Below are 17089 nucleotides of genomic sequence, written 5' to 3' on the forward strand. Positions count from 1 at the left end.
TATGTCAAAATACCAACTAATGCTAGTTCATTTTACGGCACATAGGGTGCGTCACAAACGGTCAACGTTTGATAAACTCTATATTTTCGTTTTGAGAACATCATTGAAACGTCAATTTATTCAATAATTTAGGCGTAACAACACCCGTGGAGGTTTAAATCAAAAACCGCTTGTCGATGAGCGTTTTCTTGGCAAGGTTATTTTTCAACACCGAATGCATAACTACTTCGAAACACTTGTAGACGATACCAATCACGATCGCGGCCAGCAGATAACTGCCGGTCAGTAGCAGAATACAGCAGAAAAGCAGTAGCTCGACTTGGAAGAATACTCCTTCATTGCCGTAGAACAGAATTTGGTCGAACGAGTGACCGTTATCGATGTAGAACACGCCTTTGTCTGGTAAATTGATTGTTTGAAATTAAATTGATGTTGCTAGTCCGGAATGGTTACTGCTACTTACTATCGGTAACAAAGTTTTGAAATTCACAGTTCAAAATATTCTCCAAAATAGTTCGCTCTTGGATGATGTAGTCCAGATCTTTCAATGCCTAAAACAAGACAAATCATCAGTGAATCCGTTTAGCCATGGGTAATGCGCTTCGAGAACTTACATGATCAACGAATGCAGCGAAGAATCGGTTCACGTTGTAGTACGTTAGAATGGTGCGTTCGAAATTGTACTCCAACCGTCCGCCACCTGGGCTGGTGAACACTTCGTTCGTACTCATTTTCGCACTGCCAATCAGTCGCGGCTGATTCAGATGCTGGTGTGGCCCGAGCGAGGAAGAATTGCGCAGCGGAGTGATCAGTTTATCGTAGAACAACCGAAGATTCTTTGGCACCAGGATGGAGTACGTTTGCTGTTCCGAGCCCGGTAGCAAGCCCCGGTTTCCGCACAGGTTTTCCTCTTCGCGCTTAAACTGCATGATCATTGAGCACATGTCCGTGTCGGAGAAACCGTGGGGCGACCGACCGTGAATATAGTAACCGTACGACTCCATGCTCAGTATGAACACCGATATGTTTGCAATCGACGCCACATCGATAAACTGCTGAATGGCATTTTCTATGAACCGGTCGTGGATCAAAAATTTGTACAGCCGCTGAGCGGCGTAGACCGATGAGTAGATCAGTATGCCGACCGCAAGCAGGAGCAGTTTGTCTGGTGGTCCCAGTGCCTCTTTGCTACGGTGCAGATGCAGGTGAAATGCATTGGAAGACCAATTCTCAAAACCACACACCACAAAGAGAATGGCAAGCAGAAGGATGTGGGCAAACATCGATATCTTCCGTCTAGTGGCCAACTCTTGCCATTCGTTTGCAATGAAATAATTTCTCCACGCAGAAACGCTATCATGGGAGGTCGGACGGGTCTAAAATGCAGAAGTAAGCCCGTTAATAGCAACTGGAAATTGGTACCATTTAGTAAGGAACTCACATTTGTACTAGATGCAATCGACGGCGTATCCAACTGATGCATCCTTTGGCCCATGGTACCAATATCGAATATCTTCGGTCTTTCCCAGTCGATGAAGAAAATGTCTACATTTCCCATGTAACAAAACACTCGCAATAATTTAAGTAACTGTAAAGAGGAAGCACAATTAACCAGCGGGCAATATCGCGTGCGCAGCATAACTTACTTTAAACGCCAATCCCACGTAGATGAAAACCTCTACAACATTCTGGACCTCCACTGGAAGCAACAGGTGAATAGTGGTCTGCGTTTTATAGGTGAAGAATACGTGCAGCACTATGATGGCCAGTACAATAAGGAAAGCCGTGCCAAGGTACGAGCCAAGGAAGATGAAAAAGTTCCAAAAGACCTCTATGTCGTAATACAGCTTGTTCTGGCGCAGCTTGTAGCAGTACGTTTGAAAAATGGTCACAGAAAACGCAAGCAAGGTGAAAATTGGAAGAAGAATCTGTGAATAATGAAAGGTTTGTGCGATTAGTGTAAATGATTTTCCTCATAAAATAAGCACGTACCTCAAGCAACGACGCGTAACTGTATGCCTTAGTGAACGAAACGTTAAACTCAAACTCCACGGTGTTTCCGTAGAATGAAAATCGGGCCTCGGAAGTGTTGAGCAGCCCATACTCCAATCGAACGAGTGGAATGGAGATCCGGTTCGGATACTTGACATGGTCCGGATGTAGCTTAAACTCCAAGTGCACCTTCTTTACGTATCTTACGAAGAAAAGTTGGCTCTTCACATCAACTTCTCCGTACAGCTTTGGCCTTTGCAGCTCGTTCGAGCCGGAAACGGGATCAACTAGCAGAAACCGTTTAACCAGCTGCCACCTGTCCGGTTCTGGGTCGCTGTTCTGGCTGAACGCGTCCCGAATGTGCACCGGAACAGGGCGCATTAGACGCACCCGTTGCTCGTAATAGTTGACGTACAGTGAAATGAACTCTAGGTCACGAAAATCGTCCACCAGCCGGTTCACGTTTAGCCGACACTTCCGGTGGTAGCGCTGGCCGAACCGGATACGCTGCTCCTGGCTGGCATCGTATCGTTCGCATAGATTCAGATCGGCGAAACGAAGCTCGCGAAATTGTCGCAAATGTCCGGCCACATCGTAGCTCACAAGGGTGAGATTGAGTGTGCTATTCACCTAGAAGCGTGGTAATCGATAAGGAAGTTAAGTGCATGGCCTCGATCGTTGCATAGGTTCGGAACCTCCCCTGAAGCATTTGCATGTTCGTGCAGCAGGACATTTGTGGAGGGAAAAGAACGAACTCAGCACGAAGTATGCATGGTATGTACGGAGCATTTAATAGCACTAAAGGTTACTTGGAGTAGATCAAGACGTACTGATAAGCTAAGCACAAGACACAGGTGTACAGCAACAGCCATTTACAAATGTCTGCGATAGGCGGTCCTTTGACGACGAAAGAATAAACGGAAGGAACATGCTATCGATGGTACAGAGGGCGTACAATGAGGACGCGGAAGAGCTATATTACCATTAATTAGTGGGTGACATACATTGCAGCCTTTACTACACCGCAGTACTTCTAAGATTAATTACGTTTAATAGATTTGAACAATTCGGTATTTTTCGTAAGGCCCATGCTTCCTGGCAGGTCCACTCGGTGGAGTTTACTTTGAAAAGTTTTATGAATCTTTCGCTCTCTTCTAGCTATAATTTTCCTGTCACGGAACATGAAGGAAATTTCCTGAATCTGACGGGTCCTACCTTCAGAAGCTTTTTAGTATGTTTTTATACGCTGGCCTGAGCGCGGCCAATTACATTTTACTGCATCGATTACCACAGTGTATCTCTCGGGGGCACGCCGGAACGCACCCCGCCTTATGCATTATAGAACTATACACGACAATACGTGCAGGCTTATGAAGCTTTGTTCAAATATTAATGAAGATCAGTTGGTATTGACCTTCATTTCGTAGGTTGAAACGTTTACTTTCGATCAAAACGCACTTACGTGCGACCTACGGGACATGATACGCGGGCACCGGCCATAAACCGTCTTTCCCGTGCATTGAAAATCCTCAACACCGCTGTCCTATGTTGCGTGGTACAACGGTCGCTAATTAGTAGCACGCCCAACTTTCGTTCAAACAAATGTAATCCCTCGAATAGTGGGTCAACGTAGTGGGTCAGTCAGCCAGGACAGCACAGTTCTTCGACCTCTCAAATAATATTGAGATCATTTTAGAAATGGTTCCCTAACTCTTGTGCGACCTGGATTCTTGGACCAGTCCGGTACCGGGTACGCTAGCGCTACCGTTATCGTTACATTTACCATTTGATTACGCATAAATTATCGCACAGCTTTGCACCCTAATGAGGAGTATGCTGCGTCCTGTTTACTCTCTCCTACTTTCGTTTCTGGGACAGGAATTATTTTTACGCAATGTCACGCAACGGCCGGACTCTTTTTAACAGGCGACTGCTGGGAGGGTGCAGAACTAACTGTTTTCTACAGCTAACCGGAAGCCTTTGTTGGCCGAGAATGGAAGCTTACAGGGAAGTGGTTTGATTTTAGAATCTACGCCATCGTTTATGTTATTTTGCCCAGAAGGAAAGAAGGGGTCCCAACATACCTGATTGGCCTCACTGCTGTCATACTCAAAGTCCAGATACTTCTCCAGCAACTCGCTGACGTACTTGCCGCGCCGATAGAACAACCCAGGACGAACGACATCGAGCGCCGTTTTGGGCACGACACCGCCCGGCCCTCCGTCGCCGGCCAGATAGCTCTGGCTTGCGCTGACCACTCCAGGAATGCTGGCCCCGCCGGCCCCCATCCCAGTAACGTCGTACGTTTGATAGGCGTAGAAAATGGCACAGGGCGAGTACCGGTCCAGGCTGTAGAAGCTGAGGACACACAAATTTGCCAACTGCTGGCAGTGCCGCGGGCTTCGCATCACATGACAAAACACTATTAGATACTTGATATTTTTGTACACGTTCACGTTCTGCCGGCCTTGGTGCAGATGCCGGCTCGGACTGAACAGCGGATAGTTCTGCACGTCGCGCAGTAAAGCATGCGGCAGGCAGAAGTTATGGGCACCGCGCGAATCCCCGGCACCAGGACCGTGCTGGAGCCGCACATCCGGCTCAACGTACAGCGAGTTGGCCTTTAGGTCGCACTCGCACACGCTGCGCTCGGTGCCGGGAGGGAACGTGCGGCGTCGCTGGTAAACGGTCCTGGATGATTTTGTCGTATTGACGATGCCGATTTGGGTGGTTTTACAAAAGTTCACCGTATCAAAGCGCTCGGCCGCCGCGAACTGGGCGAAGAATTCGCTCACGTTTTGACAAACCGGACGCTGAAGTGCACTTTCATGGTCACGTATTGGCACGGACTGCTCGTTGCACATGCACGACAATTCTTCAGACAGGGAAAAACAAATACAGAACATTATTAAGTGGTTGTGTTGGATTAATCTATAAAAAAGGGGGGCTGAAATGAGCACATGGCCCTGTACTGTGTCAATTACAGGTGTTTCTGCCTGGCCGAAAATAAATAAAACAAAATGGTGCATGTACTTTAAAATCCTTGGGCTTGTCATGGATTCCCCGCTGCTCGAGCAGTTTGTTAAATCAATATGCCGGAGGTCGTTGATTTCAAGAGATGCAAGAGAAGAAATCCTCCCAATACTCACTATCCCTAGCGGGCACCAGATGTAGTCCATCGTCGCACAGGACACACTTCATTGCGAACAGGTCAAAGTATTCGTTTGCCTTACAATCGTCGGGCGTGACGTACAACTGCTCATCGTTCGAGTTATAAAAATTAACGTTTGCCGAAACCAGCCACTCGCTGCACGTGAATGTTAATAGGCCGAGCAACAGCGCCAGGATTCGCGCTAAAGAAACCGATCCCATCGCAGCGCAAGGCACCGAGAGGCTTGCTTGAGTGTATCCTAACATCTGATCAGTTTCGTGCCTTCGAAGCAAGTGCTATCACTCATCGTACGTCGCCGTGCGTTTCTAGGGGGCTTTCACTTTCACTCCTAGTGGAAGCCGATAGTAAAGGACACCGCGACCTGCGACCCCTAGGACACTCTGTAGCGCACTGCACTAGCCTGATGGTCCGCAGGACTCGTCCAAGGCAGAACATTGGGCATGTAAACATGGTAACATTTGTTTAGTTGTTGTCGCCATGGTTACGCAGCGTGTGCAAATACTAACCCATTGCACGTAGTCTGTTGACGGGTACAGCTGTGTTTGTTAAAACGAACATCTGATCATTTAATATTCTAGCCGTATCCTGCCAGGGGTGTAAAGTACCGAATGTTTCTCGGACCAAGTCGCTTGAGACGCGAAGTTTTTTTTCATATTATTTGAACTGTTCCATCTCTTGTTAACCAAATGGGGTTTTACAATGTAAGTCGGTATCCTCTGAATTATAGGCGTTTTATCAGCTCTTAAACATATCTGTAAATGAATTGTCCATATTTATTTTCGCCGGTATCTATCATTACTGGCCATTGGTCATCAATAGAATATTCGCATATTGGTTGATTCGACAATGTTTGATTCGCTTATTGAGCATAAATATTTAAACTTTTTAAGTTTTTTTGCACACATCATTTGATGAAACCGCTATTTCAATAAAACCATAATTTTATAACGCGTTCGAATTTCCGTTGCATTCCGTTTGAAATATGACAACCTTCCACTCACTCAACCATAGCTGTCAGCTGTCACAACTGTCAGATTTGACTTTTCTGTTCCCCGTGACCATTTCTTTCGCTCGTGTTTGTTCGTTCCCTCTCGTTTTCGATTAGATGGACAAGGATTAATTTTTTTCCCACGGTACGGACGGCACGCTTTTCGTTCGTTCACCATTTCATCACTGAAACCGTGCCTTTAGCGGGCTCTCAATTGCTTCCGGACACTCTCCGTGGTCACAGGTGCGCACCGTTTGCTGTGAACCCGTTCCAAAATTGCCGGTCGGCCGCGCGGTGCAGATCCAAGTATTTCGCGCAACCGAATCACGGTTCGTGCGGTGTGAAAGTTACGACACTACCGAACGTGCTCGACAATGTTTGAGGAGGCAGACAATTTTGCAGACCTGTTCCGCGGCGGGCTGCCCTACTATCTGCTGATAACGCTACCGATCCTGATCATCTGCTCCTCGAACCCGGTGCTTGCGGCCAGCGAGTTCAGTGTGCAACGCATGGCACAGTACGATGTTCACGGTGCTCCTTACGGTAAGTGGCCGAAGGAGCTGTACGCCTCGCCTATGGCGGTTCAATCGATTCAAGTCGGTTCAAGATTAATTGTCTCATCTTCCTCCTGCAGGCTGTCGGGCTTCGGCGCTAAACCTGGAAGCCAAATCGCTTTACACCTGGCAAACATCGAGGCACTGCGTGCTCACCCGGCTGCAGGATATGACCATCGAGCACTTCCGAGAAATACGTGCCAAAGCGGGTGGACTGGTCGTTCTGTTGCCAGAAGATACGACCGCCCTCAGCTTGGAGGACAAAGAGGTGCGTTGGAGAGCGCGACGCCAACTCCTAATCCTATTATAAATAGCCTTCTGGCGGAGACCTAGTTCAGCCTCTTCGCCACTAATGCAATTATGCTTGGCGGTGCCACTTTTGGTGGAAGCAAGAAACAGTTTACTTTCCAGTTCCTGACGTAACTTTCTGTTATCTCCCTTTTCTCGATCCCGCGCAGCACATTCACCTGCTAGAGCAGGCGATGATGATGCAAGAGGTCCCCATTCCGGTGTACTTCTCCGACTACGACCCCAAACTGAACGCCATCATCGACGAGGTGACGCGTACGGCGGTGCGCAGCCACAAACCGAACACACCGAGCCGCCCGTCGGCTCTGAGCGAAATGTTCAGCTCGGTATCGGCCAACGGGTACCAGATTGCGGTGTCCGGTGCGTCGCACGCCATCAACAAACAATCGAAAATACCGATCATCCAGGGGGAACTGGCCCCGAATAAACCGGGCAAAACGCACGATGCCGACGGCAAACTGCCGCTCATCATCGTGACCGCCCATCTCGACACGTTTGGATTAACGAACACCCGTCAAAGTAACTCAGACTTGGCCGCCCTCCTGACGCTGATGGAACTGTTCAGCAAACTGCACGCCAGTATTCCCAAGTATCGGCTCATGTTTCTTGTGTCCGAGTCCGGTTTGGTGCTTAACTTTCAGGGCATGAAGAAGTGGCTTGACTCGAACTTGGACGAGAATGTGCAGATCCAGCACGCCGAGTTTGTCGTTTGTCTTGATACGCTCGGACAGCTCGCTACACAGGACAGCCTCTTTATGCACGTTTCGAAACCCCCGAAGGAAGGCACGGCCATGAGCGGGTTCTACAAGACACTCCGAACTGTGGCCCAGCGCTACGGAAACGTTACCGTCGAGGGTGTGCACAAAAAGATCAATCTGGCGGACACATTGCTCGCCTGGGAGCACGAACGGTTCAGCATGAAGCGAATGCCAGCATTTACGCTGTCGAATGTGAAGGTGAGAGCCAATTGTGTGCTTTCAAAAACCGATACAAACCCTGTTCGATGACTTTTTCGCACCTTTTGCAGAGCCACAAAGATCCGCTGCGGAACACGATCTTCGAAGACGATACGCCAGAGGAACGGCTAGATGCGCTTGAGCGAAATGTGAAAATTATCGCCGAGGCACTGGCCAGCCATATCTACAGTGTGCCAGCGGAGAACGGTGCTGCCGGAGAAATCTTTACCGGCTCGATGGCGATCAGCCGGGAGCAAATTCTTCCCTGGCTGCACATTGCTTCCACCCAGCAGAACAACGATCTAAAGCACGCGTTCGAAAAGTACCTGCGCAACGTGAAGGTGACATTCGACAAGCCGGACGCCCGTGAGCCCGACTTCATGCTATACGACGCACGGGATGCTCTGTTGAACATCTACAGCGTGAAGCCCGCTCCGTTCGATCTCTTCCTGACCTTCATGATTGCGCTCTACCTCACAGCGATCTACTTCGCGATCTTCCACTTTCCCAAACTATACGGTGTTGTGTGTCGCATGACCGTGATCAAAACCAAAGTGAATTAGGCAGCGACGTCATCCGACGCCCGGTTCTGGCGGCAATTGTTTGTTTCTGTTTTACGTGCTAGGTAGCTGGTCGACCTTAACTCATGTTTTCGGTTTTTTTTTCTCAGTAAAATCCATTTATGCTAAAGAGGGACTGTTATTGGTGGGGAGACCGCCATCAAATAATCCTTATCGGTTCACAGTAACGCCATCCTGGAGTTCGATTCAAGAACGACTGCAGTGTCCGTTGTCCCTTCTTTAGATTTGGAGTTTAGCAACCAAGTTTGTTCCTCACTATGCGTTTCACTTCTAGAAGTAGTCGGATACCCCTATTTATTAGTTTGGTTTGCGGACAACACGAAGCCCGGCGATAGAAAGTTATCTTCGCTGGATTTTGTAGGTTAAAGACGGTTTGATCGAACAAAACCAAATAAATGAAATTATTTGCCAATCTAGGGTGTGTTATAGGTTTGAGCAAAAATAGTACCATAATTTGTATTGCAATTTGAACCGAATAAGCGCATGGAGAAATGGGTTTCAGTGTGTTTTCAATGGGAAGCATTGTTTCGCACTTCTATCCGTAGGAGAATTCTTTCGATCCGGCAGACGGCCGCATATATATATTTACTGAATTTACAAGTTAAGAATAAGAAAGATGAAAATTGTGAAGTATCGGTGCTTGAGATGTTTTATTTACTCCAAGTTAGTACGGCGTGTGGCGCGGCTGACGACCACCGCCTCCACCACCTCTCTGTTTCCCTCCACCGTAGCCACCAACGCCTCCTTTGCCCCCTCTCGGACCACCCGGACGTCCTCCTTTCATGTAATCTCCGTCGTAATCGCCATACCCGTAGTCATTGTACCCACCACCATATCCCTGGCCGTAACCGTAGCCTCCGTAGCCTGGCCCGCCCCAGCCTTGGCCATAGCTACCGGCCGGTCCCCCGCGACCTCCTCGCATTCCTCGGGGTGGCATTCCGCGCATACCCCCTCGGCCGCCCATCGGTGTGTTCGCGCCCTCCGGCTTGGGTGTAGCTTTCTTTACGTCCACTTCTTTGCCGCAGATGGTTTGCTTCGGTGTTTTCAAAACCTCGTTTACCACTTTCTCGGAGTCGTATGTGATGAAGCAGAAGCCTTTCCGTTGGTTCTTGTGTTTGTCAAATGGCATCTCCACCTCGACGATATTCCCGAACTGGCCAAAGAATGTCTTTATCTCCTCGTCACTGATGTCCGTCGTTAGGCCTCCGACGAAAATTTTCCCGTAGCGTGCCTTCGCTTTTTTTGGATCGACCTTTTTGTTATTGATGATATGATCACCCGCCGAAATCACCTTCTCTATGGCGTCAGCGCTTTTGTAGACAATAAAAGCGAAGCCGCGGGATCGTCCCGTGTTCGGGTCCGTCTTTACATTTACATTTTCGATTTCGCCGTAAGTGCTGAAATGTTTCTTCAGTTCTAAGTCTGATGTTTCCCAGCTAAGCCCGCCAACGAATAATTTTCGGTCGTCACTGGCTTCGGAACTGTTTCCTCCGTTAGCTGCGTTGTTTGATTCATGCGCAGCTTGATCCGAGTCCTGCTGATTGTTCCCATTTCCGACGGGGTTTTGCCCAGCATCATGCATCTCGGCGTCGCTTGCGTCTGCCATCTTTTTTCGGTTAAGCTTGTCGCTTGATTGTTTGGGTAGCGGCGATGGGCTTTATCTAAACTATGAAGTTAATGCGGGAACAAATTGCCGCCACCGTTATATCTTTCACTTCCTTTGGCTTGGCGTGATCGTTGCCAATTACCTGCAAAAGTAGCGTCCGGCTAGAAAAAACCCTTTCACAGCTCGTCTACAAGCGCGTTCCACACCACGGTTCCACAGGTAGCGTGAGAAAATATCATCGAACCATGTTTTCATCGATATGGCGGTAACTTTAACGTTTCGAAAAATAACATCGCGCGAAACCTCAACCATTTCGCCCGGCTGTCAAAGCGTTCAGAGTTGACGTTAAACATTTCGCCCGTTTGTCAGTTAACGGTCGATCCGAGCAAGCGTCCTTAGCGAAGAAGCGAGTGACGATCGAACACACTAGACAATTCTGTTGGCCAACAACGTAGAAAAACACAGTTTAAAGAGTTCGAATAAATCCTACCCAGTGCACACTGATTAGTGCTTCAAGCAGACGCGGTACAGATTGGGATTATTGGTGTGTGGTGGTGTGCTGCTCAACAAAACCCGCTTGGGACGATTCCGATGCATTGTATCACCGCGAACGTTGCTATCGATAGTACTTTGGCGCACCCTCGAAAGTGATGGCGAATCCGCATGCTGAGTAATTTGATCGAAATCTACGCTTCGTTGAAAGATGTTATTTATGGCTTTTCTTTTTGTGCAGATTTCCGCCCGTGCGACTCTCGGATATCGATGGTTTGTTTTCAGAAAATGTTCTCGATTCGTCCAGTGGGAACAAGTTAATAGAGTTCATTCGCAACAGAAATGGCCAGCCAAAACGGCCCAGGCTAAACCAGTTGTTTCGCGAAGATGACGCACCGATACAGTTCCGGTTTGATAACGTCCTGCGGTCGCCGAACAAGGAAACGGAAAAGTCGGCAGACGCTGGGGCAGTGACCGCGGTGGGGTCTGTAACGTCAGATGTCACTGTATCGGATGATGGCGTTGAGGCGTTACCACCATCACCACCTGTGCAGATCGACAGCAGAGTGCCCTCGTTTCTCAGTCCTCGTAGAGGAATGTCTTCGCTTGTTGCAAGCCCTCGCAACCAACGCCCTGCAACTGCGACCATCGGCGGAGGCTCACCGAACAGGAGCAGATTGGGCAGAGTGACGCTGCGTAATTCTGCCCTCGAAACAAATCTCAACCGCCTAGCAGTGTTGAAAGAGTGCCAGAGATCCAACCAGTTGAAGTGTGAAAGATTACGACAGCTGATATCGAGCACACCCAACGCGGGCGATCGCCAAGAACGAAGCGATGAAAATTTCCTGAATATTAAAGAGACGATTTCTCCCATTTCGGAAAGCCCTCCGCTGATGCCGTTCAATAAGCCGGTACCGGCTAGTGCTCCGCAATCGCCGGTCCCAGCCGCTACTCCCAACTTAGCGAATGACAGCTTCGTTCCGGCCACACAAGATCAAGTGGACGGCGATGAACGAAACAACCGGGCTACAACTCCACCCCGTGATCATGATGTGCTTATTGTCCCAGAAACGCCTAGTCCAGTACGCAGATCACCCAGCGTATGCTCCACGCCCCTCAGTGGGTTGAGGGTATCACCCGGAGGCCGTTCCGATGTACGCAGGAAGTCCATCCAACAGCTGCTGGAGGAGGAAAACGGTGAGGTCCGTGGGGATGGAAATGGTTTCTCGACGCCGAGACAAAGCATTTTAAAGAAACTCGTTCCCGAAGGATCGACTCCGGTGCGTAATCGTGTTAGTTTTGCCACAAAGTTGCAAGAGATTCGCGAAGTATCCCCGATCTATATAACATCACCGAGAGATTCAGATATTACATCGGATGAAAGCTCCGAAGAAGAAGCTGCAAGAGAACCTAGCGCCAGCCCCAAGCAGTCTAGGAAAGCGACGCCGTCCGCTCGCCAGCAGCGTCGAGGCGATGTAGAACGATCTAACGAAAAATTGCAATCCTCTGTGGCGCAAAGGAGGCTCGAATATGTTACGCGTAGCCCTGAACTGGCCAAGAAAAGTATGACAGCGACCGGTGGCACAGGGTGCGCTAAAGCGCAACTAGCTACTGAAGGTTCGGAAGGCAACGCTCCTGCGGCGCGCATCAGCTCACGAGTCAAATCAGACCGAAATAAAAGATCAGGTGATAACAAGGAACTGCAGTCGCAGAGATCACCGTTACAAGGGCAACAACATGTTCACGAAGAGCGTCAAGACAGCAGAGCCCTCAGGTCGCAAGAAACCATCGGGCATGTCGAAGAGATGGAGTGCAACAAAGTTGTAGCTGATTCATCGGGTCATCAAGGAACTGCAACAACGCGGGCAAATCGAACTAACCGGAATACGATTAACATGATCATCGACGAGTGGGATGATGAAACATCGGCCGGAATTGGGAACAATTTGAATGAGATGCGTAACAACTGCTTATCGTCGTCTGTGACGAACCCTGTTCCGATCGCCACTATCGACACTCCGCGTTCTATTGTGCACGAGATCTTCGAACCGCCATCTGCATTTGGCGATGACACTGATGCTGCACACGGAACTAGTGAGGCACCTGCAATGGAAACGGATGGACACCAGAAGGGTCATGTTTCCCCACGAAAGCGTTCTCCCGAAGCAAGTTTGGCCCCGACCGTTCGTGACGAGGCCACTGTTGACCGGATAGAGACTGACTCCATGGTTCGCAGAGACCGGATCACGAGCGCCTCGCCACACGATCAAGTCTCAATGAAAATGCTCGCTGTGGTGGACGAGATACTCATGAACCAGGAAGGTCCACCTGTTATCACGGGCAGATGCGAAGACGAACGCCGCACAACGTTAAATATGCAAAAGAAGAAGCGCACCACAGCGAAGGTGGATGAGGAAACGATCAGCTATTTCAAAACTGTGGAGGCAGCCTGCAAGGAGAAAGTAGTAGAAAAGGTGCAGAAACGTAAGGAACGTCGCAAGCTGTTCGGTAAGGAGATGTCTGAGAATGAATTGCCAGAAACAGTGGCCGTCGGTGAGCTGACTACGGCGGAACCAATGTCGATGGTAGTAGAAGGAGTAAAGGCTCAACAAACACGCCTCGAGAATGAAATAAGACCAGTGGAAGTGCATGTTATGCGACTCTCAAAAACAACCATCAAACGGGCCCTAAATGTCAGCCAGTCGTTGGTAACTAACTCCAACAACAGCACACCAAGGGTGACAGCGGTCCCTCACAGCCCGGTGCATGAGAAGCAAAACACAGAAACGTTGGAGAAGCGCTCGAATACGCTCGTTGGTTTGAGCGCGATAGAGGGGAAAGAAGATTCAGTTAAGGTGGCCAAACCCTCAAAGAAGGTTGGCAGACCAAAGCCTAAAAAAAATCCCGTGACAGCGCTACCGATTACAACGAAAGATTTAAAAGATGCTGCGAATGGGATTCGCCAGCAGGTGGATAGCAGCGAGGATACTAACACCATTCGTCGGAGTCATCGTAACCGGCGCATCCCCATGGACGTACTGGCCCGTAATCCGATGATATCGCAAACTGATGGGCCGATGTACTGCAATCCTAATGTGCAGGAAATCTTCAAGCGCTGCTGTGAACTACAAAGGGAAAAAATGCCCAAAAAATCTTCCAAGAAACGGACGAAAATTGCGAAAAAACAGTCGGCTGCACCCCCTCCGATTGAGGAAGCGGGCGGTACTGAGGTCCATAATGTTCATCAGAAAACGAAAAAAAAATCCCAACCAGAAGAGCAGTTCGACAGTGAAGGCTTTAGAATTCCGCCGGAGCCGCCAAAGAAGAAGCAAGCTGTCCAGAAGAAACATCCGAGGCCAACCGAAGAACCACACTTGGCCACCCCTTTGTCTTCTTTGTCATCATCTCTCTCGCACAGGAGTGCATCTCCCAACGGACATGACTCTGGCCTTGGCTCGGCAGTCATGACGGTGCGTACCCAGACAACTATGTGGCCAACTTTTATGTCTTCGCTTTGGCCTCTTGATCGTAAGTGATGATGGGAAGTAACACTTTTACTACTCTTCCTCAGACCGTTAGCGAGGCGCACACGGTGGTAACCGGTGACGGCGGTTCAGCTGCCGGCAAACCAATGCAACCAACAAACGCTGGCAACAGTGAGGATCTTTTGGCGCAGAAACGGCAAACCACGGACTGGATGCTGAGGTTGATGGACAACCAGCAGCGACGAAGACCGCAGAAAGTACCATCGGCGGAAGTAGGCTACCAGCATTTCTCGTTAGATCATTTGGAGTTCAGGCAGCTGCGAGGTGTAGAGTACTCTTTCTACACCTTCTCAGAAACGGAACAGTTTGGGTTCATCCGGTTACCGCCGAATGGAAAGAAGAACTTGACGCGTGCAAAAAAATGTTTGCTGGTACGGCGCACTTGCTTAGAGTTTGAAATCAACCCGAGTCTGACTGTTGGTTTGTTCTTTTACTTTTATGGTTTTGCAGAGGTTTCTCATCCTCAACGGTTCACTTACTTTCACGATCGAAAACGGCCAGTTGCAAGTTAAGGGAGGCGATTTCCTGATATTATCTACTGGTAAGTGAGCTTGTGGGACATTTTTCTTATACTTGGTAATAGTAATAGTTATTTGATATTTTGTGTTTTCACTCAGATTCTCGGTACGAGATTCAAAACGGCCCAGAAACGTCTATACTGTTCATGATGAAGACGATTGTGCCAAAAGACCGCGTGGTGAAATAGGCGAGAAGTGCTAGGCGAACGAAAAATTGAGAGAAAGCTATGAAAAAATTGTAATTTTTCCGGTCTAAATAAATGTTACAGCGGAATGGCTTATGTATTGGTTTTGGCCTTCGTCCTCACGAATGCTAATAACCCGATTCATCTAAAGCCATGTTAGATACAGTTTGTAGGAAAAATTATAAACTGATGTTGAAGCCGATTTTTTTTAAATACATTCTTCAGGCACAATATCATGCAGCATATTATTGTATCATCTCAATCGCCGTCTAGCACAAGGAACAACATCTGAGCGAGCCCACCCACGATGCCAGTTTGGATTTTACAGTTCTAAACAGTTCTGCAGAGAGCCGCGGCTTCCGTAAGAGAGTCTCATAGAAATCTTGTATATAGGAACGTAGCTCTAAGCCTAAGAAAACCTATATACAAAATATCTGTTTTCTTTAAACATTGTCGTACTGTGTGTTCAAAAATTACTAACCAACAAACGATGGTGAAATCAGTTCGGATCATATGGTGAGATCAGTTTCCGTGAGTTTCCTGAGCTTTTACAGATCGGTTTGCGTACTGCCCGAATCTGTAAACTGTAAAGTTTAGACAATTACTGCGCACAAAAATCTCATGGTCTGTTTGGCTCTAGGTTCCTGGTTCCTGCCATACCATGTTTTGCCTATTCAAGTCCTACTTCAGCTTCACTTCTGGTGCTAACCGCAAGCCGGAAAACTCTTTTCGGTTCGAAGGCATTCTCAGCGACGTATGACGCCTTGCTGCGATGTGTTGCGCACACGTGTGGACGTTTTTTAATTTCATCACCAGGTTGTTGACGTTAGATTTTCTTTTTCTCGAGCGTAGTATTGTTGATCTACAGCCGCCCACTTGTGGCATCTTTACGCTTTCCGTCGGCGTGGGACGGAGCATCGTTGCTGACACTTTGAAATGTGGAAAATGGATTGCTTATGGGCCTTTGCCCGAGTGCCATTACACGGCACCGTAGGTTTACCAAACGGACTATTGGCTCTCGCCGTTTGGGGCATCCAAAAAATCCGTTGTTTGCAGTTTCAAGTACATGGAAAGCATGAATGGAAAAGTTTCAAGCAAACACGCGTCATCGAGTGTTTTAGTGCATATCGTAATGTTGCTGTTAGCGGTTATGGGCGAATTCTACTAATAATTCAAATAGTCATCTATCGTAAATACTTCTGAATGCTCAAGCTTGTTGTTCAAATCATAAATAAAAATTATACAACATTCACCTGCGTTTTTAATTAGCATTTCAATAGAATATTTGTATTAAGTAATGCGAGTTTTCATTGCTCGCTGCTGTTCCTATGTTTATGCGGTTGCATAACACATTTAATGTACACTTTGTTGCCATCCATTAAGCCTGTTGTGGTGAGCCATTTTCTTTTGGTTCGCCATTTTCCTATTTTTTGCTTCACTCCAAACCCTCTCCACCCAACGTGGTGGCGTAGGAAAACGTGACCGTTCGGTCCCGTCACGCACGTGTTAACGTGCCGTGCGAAACATTGGCCTCGTTTTGGTCATCGTGCGCTCACCGAGGCGTAATCTGCAATTTATCAGCTGGAAATACATTTTTCGAACCTGGATTCAAATTGAAGGCACTTGAAGGTGAAAGTTTAACCGGAAGCGAACCGCAGCATGGTCGGCCAGCAGCGGGAGACTTCAGTGCAATTTCAACTTTTGTTACTCACTTACGATACTGTCGCTTCATTTCGCAAATAAGGTACCAGAGTTTCTGTAATGCTCTTCAACTTCAGTCTGCAATCATCGCTGGTTCGTATTTCCCCGAGGTCCATCGGCGCGCAAATGGGCTCGAAATTTGATCAGGAAAAGTGCTACTAGTCTACCGAATATACGGGCGCGTGCCAGGTTTTTACACCCATCTGGCAGGGAGTTAATCTGAGCGCTCTTGCTTCGCAGAACTGTGCGGCCTTCTGCCGGTATGGTGGATGCTTAGTAAATAATGCGAGATTTTCCCAGGACACCCTAACACGCCCGTTCGGACGTTCCACGAAGCAAACGGGTAAGCAATCCCTTCTCCGTACTGATTAGGCGAAAAGGATCAAATTCAGTTACAGTCCACCGTTCCGTAACGCAAACCTCGGCGTTGCGTTCGTGTCATAATGGCTTTCGATCGTAATGATGCCTCCGCCAAGAAGGGGTCGCTTAC

At 48.3% G+C, this 17089-nt stretch overlaps 4 protein-coding genes across 4 annotated transcripts; 2 read left to right on the plus strand and 2 right to left on the minus strand.

Annotated features, from left to right (window-relative positions):
• Positions 1–154: 154 nt before the first annotated feature.
• On the minus strand, positions 155–5450 carry LOC131207073 (meckelin). Its single transcript, XM_058199682.1, has 9 exons — positions 5408–5450; positions 5142–5345; positions 4077–4867; positions 1993–2622; positions 1647–1928; positions 1442–1588; positions 615–1376; positions 464–551; positions 155–399 (listed from the first exon to the last, which is right to left on the minus strand). The coding sequence occupies exons 1-9, from the start codon at positions 5448–5450 to the stop codon at positions 155–157; spliced, it is 3192 nt and encodes a 1063-aa protein (XP_058055665.1).
• An 801-nt stretch (positions 5451–6251) lies between these two features.
• Positions 6252–8966, plus strand: LOC131209024 (BOS complex subunit ncln). The gene is made up of 4 exons (XM_058201990.1): positions 6252–6695; positions 6787–6974; positions 7165–7971; positions 8043–8966. The coding sequence occupies exons 1-4, from the start codon at positions 6527–6529 to the stop codon at positions 8532–8534; spliced, it is 1656 nt and encodes a 551-aa protein (XP_058057973.1). The 5' UTR covers positions 6252–6526; the 3' UTR covers positions 8535–8966.
• A 230-nt stretch (positions 8967–9196) lies between these two features.
• Positions 9197–10367, minus strand: LOC131208477 (RNA-binding protein squid-like). Its single transcript, XM_058201248.1, has one exon. It carries the CDS (start codon positions 10156–10158, stop codon positions 9217–9219), a length of 942 nt encoding a protein of 313 aa, XP_058057231.1. The 5' UTR covers positions 10159–10367; the 3' UTR covers positions 9197–9216.
• A 334-nt stretch (positions 10368–10701) lies between these two features.
• Positions 10702–15079, plus strand: LOC131207074 (uncharacterized). The gene is made up of 5 exons (XM_058199683.1): positions 10702–10828; positions 10892–14120; positions 14222–14566; positions 14646–14736; positions 14813–15079. The coding sequence occupies exons 1-5, from the start codon at positions 10809–10811 to the stop codon at positions 14899–14901; spliced, it is 3774 nt and encodes a 1257-aa protein (XP_058055666.1). The 5' UTR covers positions 10702–10808; the 3' UTR covers positions 14902–15079.
• Positions 15080–17089: the final 2010 nt, after the last annotated feature.

The sequence above is a fragment of the Anopheles bellator genome, chromosome 2 (assembly GCF_943735745.2).
Source record: "Anopheles bellator chromosome 2, idAnoBellAS_SP24_06.2, whole genome shotgun sequence".
NCBI classification, from domain to species: domain Eukaryota; kingdom Metazoa; phylum Arthropoda; class Insecta; order Diptera; family Culicidae; genus Anopheles; species Anopheles bellator.

What these genes read in the sequence shown, in the direction of transcription:
- LOC131207073 (XM_058199682.1), bottom strand. Translation starts at nt 5,450, where the DNA reads ATGAGTGATAGCACTTGCTTCGAAGGCACGAAACTGATCAGAT. An exon ending in TCGCTGCATTCGTTGATCAT is followed by an intron (nt 552 to 614) that starts GTAAGTTCTCGA and finishes GTCTTGTTTTAG; the next exon opens with GCATTGAAAGATCTGGACTA. An exon ending in TCAAAACTTTGTTACCGATA is followed by an intron (nt 400 to 463) that starts GTAAGTAGCAGT and finishes TCAATTTACCAG; the next exon opens with ACAAAGGCGTGTTCTACATC.
- LOC131209024 (XM_058201990.1), top strand. Translation starts at nt 6,527, where the DNA reads ATGTTTGAGGAGGCAGACAATTTTGCAGACCTGTTCCGCGGCGGGCTG. An exon ending in TGTTCACGGTGCTCCTTACG is followed by an intron (nt 6,696 to 6,786) that starts GTAAGTGGCCGA and finishes TTCCTCCTGCAG; the next exon opens with GCTGTCGGGCTTCGGCGCTA. An exon ending in TCAGCTTGGAGGACAAAGAG is followed by an intron (nt 6,975 to 7,164) that starts GTGCGTTGGAGA and finishes GATCCCGCGCAG; the next exon opens with CACATTCACCTGCTAGAGCA.
- LOC131208477 (XM_058201248.1), bottom strand. Translation starts at nt 10,158, where the DNA reads ATGGCAGACGCAAGCGACGCCGAGATGCATGATGCTGGGCAAAACCCC.
- LOC131207074 (XM_058199683.1), top strand. Translation starts at nt 10,809, where the DNA reads ATGGCGAATCCGCATGCTGA. An exon ending in ATGGCGAATCCGCATGCTGA is followed by an intron (nt 10,829 to 10,891) that starts GTAATTTGATCG and finishes CTTTTTGTGCAG; the next exon opens with ATTTCCGCCCGTGCGACTCT. An exon ending in TTTCCTGATATTATCTACTG is followed by an intron (nt 14,737 to 14,812) that starts GTAAGTGAGCTT and finishes GTTTTCACTCAG; the next exon opens with ATTCTCGGTACGAGATTCAA.